At 31.6% G+C, this 21878-nt stretch overlaps 1 protein-coding gene across 1 annotated transcript; it reads left to right on the top strand.

The window, feature by feature from the left end:
- The first annotated feature begins 603 nt into the window (after positions 1–603).
- Positions 604–16426, top strand: LOC139525596 (DNA topoisomerase I, mitochondrial-like). The gene is made up of 19 exons (XM_071321091.1): positions 604–745; positions 1017–1050; positions 2633–3531; positions 3753–3835; positions 4620–4722; positions 5170–5270; positions 5723–5838; positions 6352–6473; positions 7061–7183; positions 7558–7745; positions 8358–8502; positions 9059–9202; positions 9545–9799; positions 10268–10382; positions 10954–11081; positions 11520–11614; positions 12158–12236; positions 12783–12853; positions 13255–16426. Exons 1-19 carry the CDS (start codon positions 704–706, stop codon positions 13355–13357), a joined length of 2946 nt encoding a protein of 981 aa, XP_071177192.1. The 5' UTR covers positions 604–703; the 3' UTR covers positions 13358–16426.
- The last annotated feature ends 5452 nt before the right edge of the window (positions 16427–21878 follow it).

Genomic DNA, 21878 nt, shown 5'->3' with positions numbered 1-21878 from the left:
GGCGAAAAACAATCTATTTTTTTGGCGACAAGTCGAAAACAATTTTTTTCTATTAATTTTTATCATTACATATGGTGGCAGCTGAGGGTGTAACAAACAATTTTTTTTATCGGGGTCAGAAACAAATTATTTTTTTTCTCCCAAAACTGGAAACAAACTTTTAAAACCATAGCCCCCCTCCCCCTCCAGAAAATCAAATGGTTGCTGCCTAACAACTTGCGCCAGAAAGTAATCAAGTGGTTGATGTTTTTCTGTATATAAAGAAGAAGAGACCTTGCTCTTCCCCAGTTTCTCTGAGCATAATACAAAAAAGTATCAGAGGTATATATAATACTTATACTTATGTGAGATCATATGTCTCTGTTGCTACTATACAAATCTCTTAATTGTTCTCGTTAACAAAAATAAATTGTTCTCCCCTTCCAATCTAAATATCTAATAGCAAGTTTTTTTTTTAGTGCTTTAAGATCTTTTATGTTCGGCAATATTAGCTTGATATAGTAATACATAATTATTTATATATTAGCCATAGGCAAACTTTTAAAAATAGCGTTTAAAATTCCCGCGTTACAATTAAAATCACAGGTGGTTAAATCCGGGGTTTTTAAACATGCGCAGACAGCAATTGTATGGACTTAGCCGTTTCAGCACAAATTGCTTCGCCATAAAACGTGGACCCTGATAGAAAATAACTATCTGCGTAATGGAATCTCCGATGGAGACTGAACAACCTGGAATGCTTGAGGTATGTAGAATTAATATATCTTTAATTATTTTTGATCTTCATATATTTTCGATGAGCCTTTTACTCTGTACACATACCAGAAATTATTCGAACAAAGAACCGAGAAAATGACAAAGTCAAGATGGCCGCAAAATTTCTAAGTCCGACTTTGAAACATTGACTTTTTTGACGATTTTATCTTAGAATTAAACCATTAGTAGGTGGTTGTTAATTTTTTGTAATTGGTATATTTGAAGATGATATATAATTGCTTCGTTTTCTTTATTTGAAGGGTGCTGGTGATTTCGTTGAGAGCCAACAAAGCGGTGAGTATTTTTGCATATCTTTGAAATATCGACAAAATGGCTAAGTCCAGACTGTAGTCAGTAAAGGCAGGTAACTCAAGCGTGAACTTTTCAATTGTAAGTCGATGTTGGCATCATTTGCTGATTTCATACATATTTAAAAACAAGTGTTGTTGTTGATGAGTAAATGTAAAAAAAAAAATATTTCCATTAGAAGAAAAAAAGATGGATTTTAATGTTGTCCATATTTATTTGCCATCCCAGCAGAAACTTGCAAAATAAAAAGTGTGGTTTGTCTAAACTAAATTTGTCTAAAGATGATTAAAACAAATTACAGAATTGGGCTTTTTATTCCCTGAACATGACATTAAACAGGAAAGAAGAAACATACAGTTGTATACACATGATGTACCCCCCCCCCCCCCCCAAAAAAAAAAAAAGAATTCTGTTAAATCCCTAAAACTGCTTGACGATAATTCTTAACTAAAAAGGTTATTTTGTAGAGATAATTTTAATTAAATATAAAAAAAAATTGTCTGTAGTTATTTATGTTTTTATTTTATCCACTTGTACCATGTCCATGAACACAGTTTTGTTTGTGCTCGATAATTTTTTTCTCATTGAAAATTTTAAATTTTAGGCAACAAAAAGCTGGGATTCTCAAAATTTCGACTTTTCAACCCAAATTCTCAATTTTGGTCAAGTCTCCTCTATTATCAGAAAAGTTTGAAAAATTTTCCAGGTTTTAAGGTTGTACAAATTTAAAGATGTTCATTCCAAGTGTTTTTGTACATAAAATGACATTTCATGTAAAAAAATGTAGCCTAGTCTGGCTTCAATTATTCAATATTCTTTAAAAAAAAAATTCTCTAATTAATAGGCTATTATTTGAACTTGGAATTATTTTTAATTATGGAATTTGCATAATTTCTTGTGTTTAAAATTTTTAATAAATTTCATGTTTATTTGGTATTAGAATCTTTTAAGTGGTTAATAACACTTTCCATACAATGTATTTTGGTTAGATAGTGTTGTGCGCGGCACAGTACATTCTATTGAAAATATACTATTTTCTTTGTAATCGAAAGTGTTGTGCACAGCACAGAACATTTCAGTACAGAATAAACATGGAATTTCTTAAAAATTTCAATAACAAGAAATCAAGCAAATTCCATAATTAAAAATAATTCCAAGTTCAAATAATAGCCTGTTAATTTCAAATTCTAGTTAAATCCATAAATTTCAACTGATGGTGACACAGTTTGCAACAAACAGAAGCACCATGTTTACACTTTTATCTTGGTATTAAACAAAGAAGCATAACTTTATTTACTTGTGTTTCACTGTTTTAAGCGGGAAATACAAAAGATGTATTCAGATCCCAGTATAAAACCCGTTATTCATAGGTGAAAGTGTTAAGAAAATATAAAAATATTTTTCAGAATTTACAAGTTAACCAGTTAAAATTCCATGACAAACTACATTTTGTATGTATAACTTGTAAAATGTCTTGATTTTGCTGCAGATGAGAACAATTTTCAACATGTTTAATGTACAAAGATAATTTCATTTGAAATATTGGCTTGATTTGTTATCTTCACAGTTGCTGAAATGAAAGCTAAATTACATGAGACCAGCAGTGTGAACCATATTGATGAGTCGAAACAGAATGGACATTTGAGCAACCATAACTCTTCTAGGAAAAGTGAGGGACACCACAGTTCCTCAAGTTCAAAGCATTCCTCATCCCACAGTTCATCCAAGCATAAAGATGGTTCAAGCTCCAGTAAACACAGCAGCAGCAGCAAACACAAGGATGGGAGTTCTTCTAGCAGCAAGCATCGTGATGGACATGGCTCAAGTAGTAGCAAAAGCAAGGAAGGGAGCTCATCAAGCTCTTCCAACAAACCTAGTAGCAGCAGCTCTAGTAGTAAACATAAGGAAGGTGGCAGTAGTTCAAGTAGTAAGCACAGGGAAGGACATAGCTCAAGCTCCAGTCATTCCAAAGACAAGTCACAGAGCTCATCATCTAGTTCTAGCAAAGATAAAAAAGAAAGTTCTAGTAAGTCGAGCGGCAGTTCAAGTGACAAACACAAATCAGGTAGTAGTTCTGGTGATAAACATAAGTCGAGTAGCAGTTCTGGTGACAAACACAAGTCAAGCAGCAGCTCAAGTGACAGACACAAGTCAAGTAGTAGCTCAGGTGACAAGCACAGATCAAGCAGTAGCTCTGCAGAAAAGCATAGGGATGGTTCCCCTAGCAAACACAAAGAGCATAGAGAGAAAGAAAGACAAAAAGAAGATAAGGAGAACAGAGTAGAGAGGCAGAAAGAATATGATAATATCAAAGAAGAACCCAATGAAGACATCCATAAAGAGACTATGGAAGTAGATATCAAAAGTGAACCAGCATCCCCTGTAAAGATGTCTCCAACTAAAGCTCCTAAGGAAGAAACATTGAGTGATGATGATGAAGATATAGATGTAGATGATGTACCTTTGGTAAGTAAAATTATAATGTAAATCTTTCAAATTTTCAGGTTATACATGTACATTGTATGTATAGTTTTTTTTTCAAATTTTACGAAAAGAGATTTTAAAAGTGATAATATTTTTTTATTTTTGGTGAAATGACTATTAAAGTCAATTCAATTATGTACAATGGTCTTAACTATTTATTCAGTACAAAAATGAAAGAATGTTACTCTTTTTGTCATTTATAGTCTAAAAGAATAAAACAAGAGAAACCAGTAAAGAGAGAACAACCTGAATCTGATGATGAAGATGATCAGCCACTTTCAGCCAGGTAGTTATGTTTTGTTTGTTATTTTTGGGTCTTTAATACCTACAAAACCACATGGATTTTTCTCTCATTGTTGAAGGCAGTACAGTGACATATAATTGCAAAAATTGTAAAATTTGTCTGAATTGTTTCACATTTTGTCATGTTTTTTTTTATTGCTGACTATACCTTGTGGGATTTGCTCATAGTTCAAGGCCATACACTGACCATACCTGCCAACTGTCACTGTTTGCGGGGGAAAGAGCAATTTTGCCCACAGTTCAAACAAAGCAATTAATCTAACAACGGCTATAGGCTTGTTAAAGTATGAAGAAGCCAAGAAACAAGATTAAAATGTATTTTAAGGCCCCCTTGAAGGTTTTCTGGGACTATGGGAGCCATATTGCACGTAAAACCCCCATGGACATTTTAAAAAGTTGGCAGGTATGTCTGACCTATAATTTGGACTGTTGGATTGTTGTCTCATTAGCAGTCATACCACATATAATTTTATACTGTGTGCCATCGAAATAGCAATAATTTCAGTCTTATCATGCTTATTTGCCATGCAGAAATACATGTGTATATGTACCCTTTAAAAACAGTTTTGAGTGATTCTATTGCAAAAGCACCTGTTGTGTGGCTTTCCTATTTGGACTTCTTACAGACAATAAACCACCTGTTGTGTGGCTTTCCTATTTGGACTTCTTACAGACAATAAACCACCTGTTGTGTGGCTTTCCTATTTAGACTTCTTACAGACAATAAACATTCTTCAAGACTAATCAAAAGAATAATATTTCTTCAGAATGGAAAGTGCAAAGAAAGTCAAGAAAGAGAAAGATACTAAAAAACCAAAGAAAAGGAAATCCTCAAATTATGATGATGACTCAGAGGAGGAAAAGCCATTGGTAAGTTTAACAAAACTATTCTTAATATTAAATATCTGTCATGGAAAGTTACCTTTTACAGTCTAAAAGGATCGGAATAATATGCATTGTGCCATTGAAAACTTTTTTAGAATTGTTTGCTCATGTTGCAACACAGCTATCAATCCGTATTTGGATATGCACTTCTTGTAACAAATAAAAATTATCACAACAAAATAAGAAAATTTTAAATTAATATGCGTATACAGCTATAACCTTATTGACTGTTACAAAATCCTTGCAATACACTTTGACTGATGCCATCAGCAGTTAAATAGTAATAGCTATAGCCTATATAGGGGCTTTGTATTGGAATGTTTCATCAAGTAAATTTACTTGACACTTGAATAGTCAGTATTATGACAAACTTTAGAAACTATATATTTTAATTGGTAATATCTGCTATCTAAATGACTAATTTCATTACAGAAAAAGAAAAAGAAAGTAAAAAATGTAGTTAAACAAGAAATTACATCTCCAAAGAAGAAAAAGAAGAAGGGTGAAGAGGAAAAGCAGGAGGTTTGGAAATGGTATGACTTATTCAAATACAAAAAAATGTAGCAATGCATTAGTATACTTGATTGTAAAACTTTTAAGTTATATAATTATTACAGGTCTGTTTGTTGTATGAAGAATCAAAAAGCTGCATGAAATATATTTGCTTAGAAAGTTAGCAAACAAAAAACAAACAACTGAAAACCACTGAGGAAACTTTACCTTAACATTTGTTAAACAATCTCTTTGAAAATTTAATTTCACAATCCTGTTTGATATTAAAGCTGATATTTTAGGGGTTCTTTAGTCTCTTTTCTATACATTTTAGCACCTCATTATTGTCTATTCATTTAATTTAAATCTGTATTTTTTCTTGTCCATTTTTCTTTTTTCGTTACAATACTTCACTTAACACAACCAAAATTTTTGTGAATAACATTTATTAAATGAATCCATATTTGAAATTGACCTTATGAACTTATTACAGGTGGGAGGAGGAAAGAAGAGCAGATGGTGTCAAATGGAACTTTTTAGAACATAAAGGAGTTGTATTCGCCCCTGAATATGAACCCCTTCCTGATGATGTTCATTTTTATTATGATGGTAGGAATATGTTATTACTATTGTCTAGATAAAGAAAATAAGGCACTTGGTGTAGTTTTTTTGTGTATAAATAATATCAAACTTGTACCTGCTTACAGAATCTGCAGAAGGAAATAAATCCCCCCAAAAAAATCAATCTTATTGAAGTACAGATCTTGTGATACATGATTTGCTTGAATACAAAAATCTAACTACCTATAGTTGTTAATTCTGTGTCATTTGTTTCTTTTAGAGAACTGTCTCAATTGCAATCACACCACATATTCTTATTTTTATATTAAAATATATCTAAATAAGAAAAAATAAATTTTATCTTATTATTATTTTCTGGATCATTATTTATTACACATATTTTAACCAATAATAAATATCTACTTCCATTATATTGTGAACTTATTTACCCTTGATAGGAAAACCATTTTTATTAAACCAGGATTTTCTGGAACATTAATTATTGAAATGAAAAATGAATATCAACTGCTATTATATTGTGAACTTATTTACCATTGATAGGAAAGCCAATGAAGCTGAGTGAAGAAGCAGAAGAAGTAGCTACATTTTATGGTAGAATGTTGGATCATGATTACACAACCAGAGATGTCTTTAATAAAAACTTCATGAAGGATTGGACAAAGGTGAGAAAGAAATGAAAGAAAAAATTAATACACCAAATCATTTAACAACTGATATAAAACTCAACACTCAATTCTTAGATTTACAGATTTTTCAAGTATAAAAATACGTTTTAATATCTCTTTACAACTGTTATAACAAAGAATAATTGACAAATTTGAATTTTATGGAAATATAAAAACAAAACAAAAAATGATTAAATATAGTACTCATTCAAAACATCTGACCTAAATTACCTAGCTTTATATCTGTTTTAGTGAAGATTAACTTTAATCAAACTCTCTTTTTGCATTATTTTGTTCCCTTATGTCCACTTATCAATCTCCTAAAATATTTACATTTTCCTCTACCTTCCCCATACTCTAGTTCGATCTTCTAATAGCAACCTCATAGATATAGTATTTGCAACCAGAGCACTGAGAATACTTGTACATATATCGAGTAAATAACTTTGTAATGTAAATAGAAACCATATTATACATTTCAAAATGAAAGTCTTGTTTGAACTGCATCTAAGATCCTAGGTTGATATGGGATTTGAGTTATCTGTATGACGTTATGATATAATTCCATTTTGTCTTGAATTTAGGTTATGACATCAAAAGAAAAAGAAAAAATCCGAGACTTGAAGAAGTGTGACTTCAAGGAGATTGATGCTTACTTTAAAAGGAAAACTGAGGAGAGGAAAGCTATGACTAAGGAAGAAAAACTGGTAATGACACTATTTTTATAATTGTAGATCTTTTATTTTTCCATACAAAATTAAGCATAAAAAAGAATCAAACAATTTGTTGTACAGCAATTTTAGGCCACAGCATTTGTATGAATTTAACATCTACTGCAAATATAGATAAATATTTCGTATTATATAAGTGCATTGAAATTACAAAAAACAATTGTCGGAAAATGTGCAATTAAAAGTACCAGATTTGAATTTATATTCTTTTTCATATTACAGTGTTTTTAGTTATACAATGCTGAAATTTACAACTGACAAAAACAGTTAATGTAGCTTCTCTTAGATCTAGCATTAATAGAGTTAAGAAAAACTTGAATGCATATAGATATGTGCAATACTTTTTAAAGGTGATAAAAAAGAGAAATGAAGAAATTCTATTAGAATATGGTACATGTACTATGGATGGACACAAGGAAAAGATCGGTAATTTCAGAATAGAACCTCCAAGTCTATTCAGAGGTCGTGGTGACCATCCTAAACAGGGCATGTTGAAGAAAAGAGTTTTGCCACGCGATGTCATCATCAATTGCAGCAAGTAAGTACTAACAACTTAGTTTATAGATATCAGTACATATTTTAATTGGAAAGGGTAATGTTAAGTTCTGTATGTGTTTAAGAAAATGCTTATAAGTTGCATTTAATAGTTATGTCCCCTTATTTAATTTTTAAGATGATTTTGGGAATTTTGAATTAGATCAGAATAAATCTGTTATCGTCCATATTGCTGTGGCCTTTTTTGAACTGTGAGACAGTGGCATGTTGCTATCTGGTAAAATAGTTTAAAATTCATTTTCAAATACATAATTTATACATCTCTGATTCCTTGTATTTATTTTAATCCACAAATAGTAACGTTTATTCACATCATCTTCCCTGAAGCCCAAGTGACAGCTATATTCCCTCAACTCCATGTTTATTTTCGTTTTGTCTTTTCACTTTTAACAACTTGTCACAAAATTCAAATTCAAATATATTTTATTGCTAATCAAAGCGCCCACAAGGAGCAGAACAATCAACATTAATTACATACAAATGATTACAAGTGATTCAATATGATTAAGACACAATGTTATAAAAATGATTTGGTTTATTTCATTCTGCATTGGTATTGGATGAATTAATTCTAAGTCTTTGATTATTGTTACAGAAACTCGGAAATACCAAAACCACCTCCAGGACATAAGTGGAAAGAAGTTCGCCATGACAATACTGTGTCATGGTTGGCTAGCTGGACTGAAAGTATTCAAGGCCAAACAAAATATGTCATGTTAAATGCAGCTTCTAGACTCAAGGTAAGTTTGCATAGAACCTAATGATTTTATTTGCACAATTGCCAAAATTAGTAACTTAAGGGTAAATTTTTCCCTTTAGAAAAACTAAAAAGTGTCAACACTAATTGTAAATATATGAGCATGAATTTAACATAATAATTATATAGATGTTCAGTGGAAAAAAACCAATATAAATGGGCCTTAAATCCTAAATACAAAAACTGAAGAATAAAGAGTCTCTTGTAATATATTTTGTAGTAAAAGATAGAGTTCTAAACATTAAAAAGAAGATGTGGTATGATTGCCATTGAGACAACCCTCCACAAGAGACCAAATGACACAAAAATTAATAACTATAGGTCACTGCATGGCCCTCAACAATGAGCAAAGCCCATACAGCATGTTTGGCTATCAAATGCCCAGAAATGGCAAAGGTAAAACAATTCAAACAAAACACTAAATGCCTAATTTATGTGCAGAAATGAACAGAAAAAAATATGTAACACTTTAACAAACAATAACCACTGAATTACAGGCTCTGAATTATATATTTATTTATATGTGTTTGTTATTGTAGGGAGAAAAAGATTGGCAAAAATATGAGACTGCTAGAAATTTATACAAATGTGTTGACCAGATAAGGGAAGGATACAGAAACGACTGGAAATCTAAAGAGATGAGAATTAGGCAGAGATCTGTAGCCATGTATTTTATTGATAAGGTAAGAAATTGTATGTAGATATAAAAAGATGTGGTATAAGTGTCATTGAGACAACTCCATCCTAGTCCCAATATATAAAAGTAAACATTATAGGTCAAAGTACAGTCTTCAAATGGAGTCTTGGCTCACACCAAACAGCAATGACTTGCTTCCCTTGTTGGTATAGTAAAAAAGTTAATATATTCAAATATCCTTGTTTGAAAGTAAAATAAAAATATTAAAGGAGGATATCTTGTATATGAATTTGAATTATTTTAATATCATACATGATATGTCTTTCAATTATCAGAATATAAAAGAACACAATCAGAAAATGTTCATGCTTAATGTTTATTTTATTAGCTTGCTTTGAGAGCTGGTAATGAAAAGGAAGAAGGGGAAACAGCAGACACTGTAGGTTGTTGTTCACTTCGTGTGGAACATCTCAAACTCCATGAGAAATATGACGATCAAGAATTTGTGGTGGAGTTTGACTTCCTTGGTAAAGATTCCATCAGATACTATAACAGATTACCAATAGAGAAAAGAGTGTTTAAGAACTTGTCATTGTTTATGGAGAACAAACAGCCAGGAGATGATATATTTGACAGATTAAATGTAAGTTACTGACTTTTTACTGTTATTTTGGGTACATGTACAATTTAGAGGGGAAAGCAGTTTATATAGACACAAACATAGATATGAGGAATTATGGTATGAGTGCCAATGAGACCAAACTCTATCCAAGTCACAATTTGTAAAAGTAAACTATTATAGGTCACAGTACTGTCTTCAACACGGAGCCTTGCCTCACACAGAACAGCAAGCCATAAAGGACCCCATAAAATTACTAGTGTAAAACCATTCAAACAGGAAAACCAACAGTCTAATCTTTATAAAAAATGAGAACCAAGAAACATTATGAACCACATCCAAAAAAGACAACCACTAAACATCGTTATGAAACATTTCACTGTCCTATATCATGATGTTCATAAAAAGAACTTCTTCCTAATTCTGTTCTATCAAATCATACCTGATTATTCATCATACTTGGTAGTAAAAATTACTGTTTTTATATTTTAGACTGGAATTCTGAACAAACATTTACATGACTTGATGGACGGTTTGACAGCCAAAGTCTTCCGTACTTTCAATGCTTCAAAAACATTACAAGAACAGCTTAAATTGTTGACTGATCGTAAGTATCTTTAAGTCATGATTACAGCCAATTGCATTGAGTGTGTAGGCAAAGGTAATATATTTGTCAACTTGCTTGCTAGCTGAACTGTGAAGTCATTATTAGGTGAGGTGTACTACCCTCCTGTCGAAGAAGCCTAGTCCTACAGACATATAGATTGGTTATCTGTTGGACTAGTCTACTCTTAAAGGAGGGTAGTTTACCTAACCTAATAATGACTTCATGGTTCAGCTAACAAGCCAGCTAACAAAAGATATTACCTATGCCTACATACTCAATGTAATCGGCTGTAATAACTAGAATAGCTAAATAAATGATGTAGTTGGGTAATGGTCTATGTAAGAAACAAAAAAATACTTGCTTCTGTTTCTTTTCAAGGAAAATTTCCCCTCCTGTAATGTTTCGAGTTAATTCAGAGTAAACATTGTGAAAAAGTAATTTGTGCAGAATTATTGAAGATGAATGAATAATGAAATATTTGTTCAAACAATGTGGTGCTAGTATCCTATCATTTTGTAAAGAAAGTTTTGTGGTGAAAAAATTATTCTACTGTTTTATGTTTAATTTCTAGCTGATGATCCTATTCCTGCTAAATTACTGTCATACAACAGAGCCAATAGAGCTGTCGCTGTATTGTGTAACCATCAACGTGCAGCACCCAAAAACTTTGACAAACAAATGGAAAACATGCAGAATAAGGTTAGTAAACGGTAGAAGTTAACCATCTAAGTGGTTTTTGTAGATGGAGATTTTACTCGGGTGCAGATGACATCCGTAGCAAAGTCAAGCCAAATACATTCAATTAGGTATTTGCTATTTTTTCATCAAACGAGTGTATAGTAGCAAGAAAAAATAAATGGGTGGTTTAATGTATAAAAGTGTTCATTTAGTCTGACTTGTATGTCAGTGTCTCGGAGTATAGCTAAGAATTATAATGTATATTTATACATAGAAAAACATTGAAAGAAATATTAAAAAACAGATGTGAAGTAAGTATTGAACGTATCCAAAAAAAATCTAAGATGCATACATTTTACATGAGATTCAAGTGTTTTCTATAGATTTTACTATAAATATATATTTAAACCAAAAAATTACAAAATCCAACTGGTTAAGTATAAATTTTGTTTTCTGTAGATCACTGCCAAGAAAGATGCCATCAAAGAAGCTAAGAAAGGAGTGAAAGATGCTAAGGCAGATTATAAAGCTATGAAATCAGAAAAGGCTAAACAGTAAGTACTACATCAACCCATCAAACATTGCTACCAACATCAGGAGCTCACAAAATACTGAGCAGGGGTCCATTATATAGCAAGATTTAGGAAGTTATTTACATCATTTGTATTTTTACTTTTGGCAAACATTTGGAATCCTCTATTTTTATCCATGAAGTGCTAACAACATTTTTTTCCCACTAACCCCCACTTTTCTTTTCATAATTTTAACATCTAGTTTAAATAGCCACTTTTGAAAATCTTTTAAAGTCCTTCCCACAGAATATGTAGACAGGGACATGGAAATATAGCAGTTTCATAATGATGAAAATGACCAGCGCTAGCAAAACCACTGTTGTTCAGCAGAATAATTAGATACAGCAACTCAATTTCAAATAAAACTACATTTTCTTTAAAATTTGGCTCTTGTTGAAGAAGTATTGTAGGTTCTTCACTTGAATGATGAAATAGAATTGATGCTGGAAAATAAGAACATTTTATATAACTGAAATCTTTTTGAATTCAATATTAAGACCATTGCAATTATACTTTGTGTTATAGAAATATAGAGAAAAAGAAAAAGACAGTTGAAAGATTGGAAGAACAACTTACCAAATTAGAAGTGCAGGCTACAGATAAGGTAATTATGATATTATAAAGTAATGATACACAATTAGATAAGTATAGTACTACTCTGACAGATAGTTCATATATTATCATGATAAACAGGGAAATTTAAAATACCATCTTGTTTCTAAAAATCATAGCATCACATCCATAAGAAAATCAACTCAGATAGCATTCAAGAATGATAGTATCACATTCAAGAATCATAGCATCATATTCAAGAATTATAGCATCACATTACCATGATGCTATAAGGCTCTTTGGAGAAGTATAGTGCCTTTTTTGACCTAGATATATAACCTGATTAGTAACCTGCTCTTGTGGAACACTCCTATGTGTATATAGCTAAAAGAATGGCTTATTGTGTGAGAGGTCCCAGGTTTAATTGCCAGTATTGCAGTTAATATTTTAGAAACAAATAATATCCATCTGATACTAAAGAATGTATTCACTGTATAGTAACTTTTTATAGTACATATGGCATTATCTTTGTAAATTAAAACTAGAAAAAGACTATAATACAATGAATTAAATTGGAATTATTTATCTCTATTTACAGGATGAGAACAAAGAAATAGCCTTAGGCACTTCCAAACTGAATTACTTGGACCCCAGAATCTCAGTGGCCTGGTAAGTACCTAGAAACATGCATTTTTGCTTACAACCACTTCATTTGATCTTTTGGTTGATAGTTGTCTCATTGGCAATCCTAATCTCTTTATTTTTATATTGTGTACAGTTATTCTCTTACTCTTTAAACCTTGGCTTTTTTTCTTTCGATCTGAGGAGTAGGTGAGTCGTTTTTAAAATTATGCTCAATGGAACCTGAATTGGAGTGATGTCACAAATTGGAGATATATGGCAGCTGCCTCATTGGTGGAAAATTTATAATGATTTATTTTAAAATATCAAATTAATGACCTTCTGACATCATTCTAATGTTGAGGAAGATGTTCTCAGCTTGATAATACTAAAACATTGTGAATTTGTTTTACTTCTTGTTATAAAATAAAGATATATTTATGTTTCAGGTGTAAAAAGTGGGAAGTTCCTATAGAGAAAGTTTACAATAAGACCCAGAGAGATAAGTTCCGATGGGCTATAGACATGGCAGATGAAACATTTGAATTTTGATGATAGTCCACATTAGAATGCAATGTCTACATAATCTTTCAAAGTTAAACAGGTATCCAGTAACTTGTGTTCTTCACTAAACCAACCAAAATGCTTGTGTTCTGACTGGTAACCCTCCTAGCTAACAGATACTATGATACGCTCTACAGTGAAATATGTCAGTAATATGTAATAACCATATGTTATGCGTATTAGGTAGATATAATGATAATTACAGACCCTCATTGCAAAGTTTCATTACTTGTGTCCACAAAACCTGTTCTCTATTTAAGTTATTTTATATTTATTTTAATTTAAGGTGTAACAGAAAAACAAAGTTTGAGGTAGAAGTTGCTAATGTCGGCGAGCTGAACTGTTTTATGAAATTGTATTTTAAAATTTATTGTAAATATAGAGTGTATGTGTGTGAAAGGAATTGTTGTTGTGTGATATGACTGAGAGATGTCTTTTTCTGATTTAAACCAAAATGATTAACTTGATAAACCTTTTATGTTTGAGAATGTGTATGTATGGAAGTGTAGTACTTTAGAATTTCAGCAAACTTTTACATGTATGAAATTGGTGAGATAGAAGTAGCAGTGAAGAGAAACAGTTAAATAATTATGTGTATTTTGTGTTGACACTTTCTCTTGTTACTTGTCCATAAGGCTATTAGTCAAAGCTCAGATGCAAATGAATTGTAATAAGGGATTGAATCCAGTTCTTTATTAATTAGTCATGGTCACAAACTTAGTTCATCTTGTTCTTGTCCCATGTCCCGCTTAAAAGTTCTGGTTGCCTGGTTAGATAAATGTGAATTTTTATTTGATTTTGCTTGCAGTACCTTTAGTTATCATATTAATTGTTTATATTAAATTGTGAAAAAAATATTGGAATAGATTGTATCAATAACATGCTAATGAATGGCACTCCACATTTCAGTTTTTTTGTAAAATAAATTTCATGAATGAAATAAGGTGAGCTCAAATAACCAAAAGTTCCTTATAAGATATGACAGTTAATTATTGGAGGAAGTCTCATAAACTGTTGAGTATTGTTAATATTATATTTGTATGTTACATTTTCCAAATCATGGGACCAATTATACAAATTAGTCTGTGTAATTTTATGAATTTTAAGTAAAAGTTTGTACATCTATTATGGGATTGATTAACACCTCTTGTGTTTGAAAATGTAATATTCTGTATAATTTGTTATTTTGACTTTTAGAGGTATCTTTATATATAAGATCATTTATAAATCAGGATATATCTTCATTTTATTTCCACTGTCTTCACTTATAAAATTATTAAAGTCAAAATTACAAACAGACTTAATAGCTTAATATCAAAGTAAGGAAATCCCTTATTGCATGTTAACATTTTGAACTATTTTCAATGTGGTCTAGTTCTAAAAAGCATTGCATTTAAATAATAACTGGGGTTCTTTTCAGTGAAACTTCATATTGCTCTAAGTATACATTGTATATGGACAAAAACAAAATGTGATCTAATGTTTGCAATATCCTATTTTACAAGTTATATGTATTTGTATATCATATTTTGTTCATCTATTTGATATTTGTTTCACCAAGCTAGTACGTGTATTTCCTGAATGACAAATTGGTTCTTTTTAAAATTTTAAACAATGTTAATTTCTTTTTGCGGGAAAACAGTTATTTGAATAGTTTTTTCCTGAAAAGCTTTTACTTCATTTGAATAGAAATATTTTATGACAAGTTTAAAGTATTTTTTAATTGTACAATTGTATGTGTATTTTAATATGTTACTCTGTTTTATGGTTGATTGTTGATTTATTTGTCTTTGTCCAGATTGTCATTTTGAATTGTGTTGAACATTTTATCTGTACTTGTGTGAAATGTATTTTTAGCATGCTGTATGTCAAGATCACTATTCTGTGTTTTTCAAAGATCAGTGTTGCTTAATCTGAGGGGGGTCACTTTTGACTTTTGGGATGTTGGTTATTGTGGGTAATGAAAAGAAAACATGGGATAAAGTGGAGGAAAGAAAGAGTGGCTGTGCGATATAAGAGGGGTCTCAGATTAAAAATTGGAAGGTGGGAAATTAAAAAAAAGAAAAAATAGAAGCCCTAATTTTTTATATGAGCACCCCAGTGATACCCCCTCAGATCTGTTAATATATAATGTAAATTGTGTGCAAGAATCGGTTTATAATCTTTGTATAAGCTAACCTAAATCATATGCCAAAAAAGCATTATTTTCAGTCTTGGATGAATTTAAGAAAACAGTATTACAGAATAAATCAAATTGTGTATTAACATCCAAAATATATGTTATATTGTATATTCCATCATGTGATAAGAAGACACATATGAATAACATTTTCCGTCCAAATCATGATTTTGTCGAAATAATACTTGCTGCAACTAAAGGCTAAAACTTTCAGTATACCTAAGATATATCCAGGGACAGTACTTTTAAGATAATTATTACCTCAACAAAACCATTGGACAAAGCAATTTCTTCTATTTGAATGTAGTTTGTGTGTGGGTGGGACATTTTAATATGTGTATGCATGAAATGAATATTACTATTTGTACTCATAAAAAAAGTTGTAAAAGATGAATTGATGTCTTGAATGCCTGTCTCATATGATGCATTAGATTATTTTGAACTGTCTTGTATTAATCATGAAATTGTAACAAAAGATACAACAAAGCATTCATATATGCAATGATACATTAATGTAAAATTATTTGATATGGTACTCTTAACATATGAATTTTAAATAGTGGGTATACAAATGTTTAGATGCAGTTTTCATTTTAACAAAATGGGGTATTTCGACTTGTTTAGTGTAGTTTAAACAGTATTTTATTCAAATTAATTGAATTGGATTGGGCAATAGGCAAAGCTTATGTAAGCCCTCTCCACAACTTGTTAAAGTTAATTGATTCATATGCATTTTACTATTAGAAATTGGTTTTAAAATTGTAGGACTATGATAAAGTGCCATTGTTGTTACTCCACAGAATGTTATTGGATCATTGTTTCTTGTTTGTATCCCACACATTGTCTGTACCGTCTGATATTAAAAATGATGATAAAAACTATGGACTTGAGTTATTTTTACCCAGACTGAGGGAGTAATCTACAATGCCTTGTGAACCAGAAGCTATTGATAGCCAGATTATTTTTACAATGCCATACCAACTAGAAGTTATTAAAGTCGAACTGTATCATGACACTGCCATACCAACTAGAAGGTATTTTTAGCAAGACTACATTTCTGATGGAAAAATGCCATATGAACTAGAAGATATTTGAATTACAATGGTAAGCAAGATATGTTTGCCTGTCTTTAGTCCAATCTTAGTCTTTAACCCCATCACTTATCTAAGCCAGCAGCCTGTAGTTCTTACAATCTGGTTGCAGCAATAGCTTAAACTATTTGTATAAAACTATATTTCAGTAGAGCTGGACACTTCATACCTTGAATGCAACAGCCTTATTTTATAAGTTTCAATCAGTCATATATATACATTGTCTTTAACATTATTTTGAATAGTTCAGCAACTGCTTAAATTTTTGTTTATGTATTTTTGTCATGTGAAATACTTTAAATAATATGAGTAATAGAATAAATATCATTGGTATATAGGATCCTTCCAAGATCTACATATATGTCAGATAGACTTGGCCTTACCTTAACTTGGGCCCAATCTCATTTAATGGATCAGTGATCTAGGTTAAATTTTTTTGGTCAAGACTGTATTTTGAATACTTTAGAAGTTAGCTTATTTGGTGTATTTAATAATTGTAAGGTGAAGCAGGTTTCATCTGACCTAAACCTCATTTTCATGGTTCATTGGTTTTCAGTTTTCATGGTTTTGTCTGTTTATCAGTTATAAGCAATATAATGTCAACTATATATGTGTATGGAATGACACACTAATGTGAACATATCTGTCTAGCAGGGTTCATCCAACTTCGACCTCATTTCATGGTTTTCTTTTTCTCATATTCATATATAGGTCAACTATATTTGATGTATGGAATGATTGCTTTTTTGGACCTGCTTGTCTGATAGGGTTTATCTACTTTCCACTCATTTTTATGGGTTAGTCAATGTTCAATTTTGGTAACTAGGTTTGTTTCTCAGATACTATATATGAGCAATACATGAACTTTCTTAGGTGTATGTAAGTGTATAAAGGTGTTTGACAGGGTTCATCCGACTTTAACCTCATTTTCATTGAAAATAGATATTGAATTCTATTGCATATTTGCAACTGAACCTTAATTAACCAGGTGCTCCGCAGGGCACAGCTTTATACGACCGCAGTGGTCGAACCCTGAACAGTTGGGGCAAATTTGGTCACAATATTCAAGCTTGATACTGTCTGAATTTGGATTGTGATCAAATTTTTGACATAATAAAGGTTTTTGTCACAAAGTTAATGTGGTCAAAGATCTAACAAATCTATTGCATAATACTAAATAATAATATTATGCAATAGATAATAAAAACCTCCCCCTTTTTTTTACAAAATACTCAATAACTCAAAAATGGAATTTTGAATCATCACCAAAAAGTATACAGATCTTAAGATTAATATAACAAAGACATGTGTAAAGTTTTAAGCAATAATCATAAATCGTTTTTGAGATATGGCGCGACATGTAAAAACCTCCCCCCCCTTTTTTACAAAATACTCATTAACTCAAAAAAGAAATTTTGAATCATCACCAAAAAATATACAGATATTAAGATTAATATAACAAAGAGGTGTTTAAAGTTTTAGGTAGCACTCCACAGTTAGGTGTGTAGTTTCGCATTTTGGCCCCTGTGGATTTTTTAAATATGAGAGCTAGTGTGCAATAAAATTCATTTTTGGATAGCTGAGTATTTAAATAGCCTTTGTATTGGGTTTATATGAACATCAAGGTTATGTAATGTATGTAATATAGGCTGTTTTCTGTATGACAGTCCGTATTTGCATGTCCATACCATACATTGGTCCGGCAATTATTGTAATGTTTTTTTCCAACTTTTTATCGCACGAACTTTGTGATTGGATTTTACGAAAAAATGAGGCGAAAGACACCCATTTTTTATTTGATCATTAGGAAGATTTAAGAAAACAGTTTCTAAAAAGGTATCACTCAAAGGCATTGAAATTCTAGTTTGATCCAAATTTTGGGGGGATATATGACATGTTCACCCCCCTTTTTGCAATATTTTATGGTAAATAAATGCTGAATGTTGCCATGGATACACATACAAGGAATTAATTTTCACCCTTTTAACTTTGGAAAATTGAATCTATGGAAGATACTGATTACATACATATGCACATGTACAACACAAACAGTTAGGTTAATGTATTAAAAATCCAGGAATAGGAGATGATAAAACATTTTGGGGCTCATTTTTAATTTTATTTTCTAACTGTGGAGTGCTACCTTATGGCACATCAGAAAGCACAGAAATGCACTTTTAAAGTTAAAATTGACCACAAATCTTTAGTCTTTTGTGTTCTTGTTTTAGTTCTGATTGTAAAAAAAACTGCTAGGAATGCAATTTATGTTAATTTTATTGTTTACTGTCCTTAGCAACCAAATATACACATTTTGACACTTAGACATGTTGCGGTCTTAAATTTGTACCCCGTTAGCTTTGCCCTTGTAACCAAAGATTGCGCTTTATATGATAATCTCAGAATGTATCGCTTTATATTTTTGAATGCGAATAAGTCAAATAAACATTTTTAGCAGGATTTTATATCATAATTTGGCATTAATTAAATTTAATGATGCCAGTACTGTTAGAAATTTATACCCTGCTTGAGAGCTTCTAAACCAAGGTTAGGTATGCTATTTACAGCAAAAATTACCTATAAGTGCTTTCAAACACCTAAAACATGTACAATTTGTCCTCTTTTAAGGCAATTTTATAATTTCAAATAAAAAAAAGGGAAAAGTTTTAGAAATTTACCCCTATAATGAGACAGACTTGAAGTTTTTCACTATGATCCAGCATTTATTTTAAAATCACTTTTTGTCGCGTTTCAACACCAACTGCTAATCTTCATAAAATCTTTATTACTGAACCAATTTTAAAAACTAAGGTACCATTTTCATCGTAACAACTAGTTGAACACAGAAAACATAAAAAAAATTTGAGGCAGGAGGGAAAAAAATTCACCTTAAGGTAGCACTCCACAGTTAGGTGTGTAGTTTCGCATTTTGGCCCCTGTGGATTTTTTAAATATGAGAGCTAGTGTGCAATAAAATTCATTTTTGGATAGCTGAGTATTTAAATAGCCTTTGTATTGGGTTTATATGAATATCAAGGTTATGTAATGTATGTAATATAGGCTGTTTTCTGTATGACAGTCCGTATTTGCATGTCCATACCATACATTGGTCCGGCAATTATTGTAATGTTTTTTTCCAACTTTTTATCGCACGAACTTTGTGATTGGATTTTACGAAAAAATGAGGCGAAAGACACCCATTTTTTATTTGATCATTAGGAAGATTTAAGAAAACAGTTTCTAAAAAGGTATCACTCAAAGGCATTGAAATTCTAGTTTGATCCAAATTTTGGGGGGATATATGACATGTTCACCCCCCTTTTTGCAATATTTTATGGTAAATAAATGCTGAATGTTGCCATGGATACACATACAAGGAATTAATTTTCACCCTTTTAACTTTGGAAAATTGAATCTATGGAAGATACTGATTACATACATATGCACATGTACAACACAAACAGTTAGGTTAATGTATTAAAAATCCAGGAATAGGAGATGATAAAACATTTTGGGGCTCATTTTTAATTTTATTTTCTAACTGTGGAGTGCTACCTTAAGCCATAATCAATAATCGTTTTTGAGATACGGTGCGACATGTGAAAAAAAACCACACCCCTGTTTTAGTTACAAAGTGCTGTAACTCGAAAAGTTTTAATTTTATTTTCACCAAAAAGTATACAGATCATTTGACCATCATAAGAAACAACTGTATTAAGTTTCCTGAAATTTGAAAAAGTCATTCTCAAGTTACGGTGCGACATGTTTAGGCCGGACAGACAGACGGACACTGGACATTTGTATAACATAATACGTCGCATCAAAAATATGACGGGGGTATAAAAATTGTAAACAAAAATCCCCCCCCCCTCCCCCAACTTATTGAAACCCCTTCCCCCATATAAGCAATAACCCTTAAACTCAATCCCATCCTTTCCTTTGTAGTATGGAAACTTGTAGTACAATTTCAGAGAGATCCATACAATTACACACAAGTTATTGTCTGGAAACTAGAAATATGTATGTTTTTGGCCCCTTTTTTGCCCTTAATTCCTAAACTTTGGACCCATAACCCAATATATGAATCCAAACCGTTTACTTGTGGTTTTAGATATTTGTGGTACGATTTCAGAGCAATTGAAATACTTATACACAACTTATTATCCTTAAACTAGAAAAATGCCTGTATCAGGCCCCATTTGGGTCCCTTATTCCTAAACGGTTGGGACCATCATCCCCAAAATCGATCCCAACCTTCCTTTTGTGGTATTGAAACTTCTGAAAAAATTTCATAAAGATCTTTTCACTTAAACTAAAGTTATTGTACAGAAACCAATGTGTCTTTGCACAATGCAGACGACGACATCATACCATTATACGATCCCAAAATTTTTTTTGTGGTCATATCAAAAGCACAATCTGTTCTGAGTATTTGAGAGCCTTTTATAGCCCAATGTATGATATGCATACGGTTTGATGACTGTTCCAAAAACTGCACAATTTTAGTTTTGATTTGTATAGATATAAGAAGATGTAGTATGAGTGCCAATGACTGTCCAATTCACATTGATGTACATAAGGGAGCTACCATTTGATTTTTATGGGGGGGCTAGGATGAAAAATTTTGTCCTGCATTTTTTTTTAGCTGTAATCTCTGTCCTGCCTTTTTATTTTTCACTCTGTTCGGTCCTGCCTTTTTTTTTATAGTTTATCCTGACTTTTTTTACCTAAATTGTCGTCCTGACTTTTTTTTTTTGCAAGTGTCTCATCCTGCCTTTTTTTTTTACTCAAAATTCCTGTCCTGCCTATTTTTTTCAAATTTCATCCTAGCCCCCCCATAAAAATCAAATGGTAGCTCCCTAAGGATACATATTGGACCAATAAGGGTTTTTGTCGAGCCTGCAACCTATGTTGCAGAAAGCTCGACATATGGATAGTGATCCGGCGGCGGCGGCGTTAGCTAACTGCTTAAAAGGTTTATATTTTAGAAGGTGAAAGACCTGGATGCTTCATACTTTGTACATAGATGCCTCATGTTACGAAGTTTCCGTCAGTCACATGTCCAATGTCCTTGACCTCATTTTCATGGTTCAGTGACCACTTGAAAAAAAAGTTCAGAATTTTTGTAATGTTGAATTCTCTCTTATTATAAGTAATAGGATAGCTATATTTGGTATGTGCATACCGTGCAAGGTCCTCATGCCCGTCAGACAGTTTTCACTTGACCTTGACCTTGACCTCA

The sequence above is a fragment of the Mytilus edulis genome, chromosome 5 (assembly GCF_963676685.1).
Source record: "Mytilus edulis chromosome 5, xbMytEdul2.2, whole genome shotgun sequence".
In the NCBI taxonomy this organism is placed as follows: Eukaryota; Metazoa; Mollusca; class Bivalvia; order Mytilida; family Mytilidae; genus Mytilus; species Mytilus edulis.
This window is presented reverse-complemented; position numbering and strand designations above follow the sequence as displayed.

Excerpts from the sequence above, each read along its gene's own strand:
- LOC139525596 (XM_071321091.1), top strand. The coding sequence starts at position 704 with ATGGAATCTCCGATGGAGACTGAACAACCTGGAATGCTTGAG. Across the intron at positions 8,503-9,058 it reads ATGCAGCTTCTAGACTCAAG|GGAGAAAAAGATTGGCAAAA; the intron begins GTAAGTTTGCAT and ends TTGTTATTGTAG. Across the intron at positions 9,203-9,544 it reads CCATGTATTTTATTGATAAG|CTTGCTTTGAGAGCTGGTAA; the intron begins GTAAGAAATTGT and ends TTATTTTATTAG.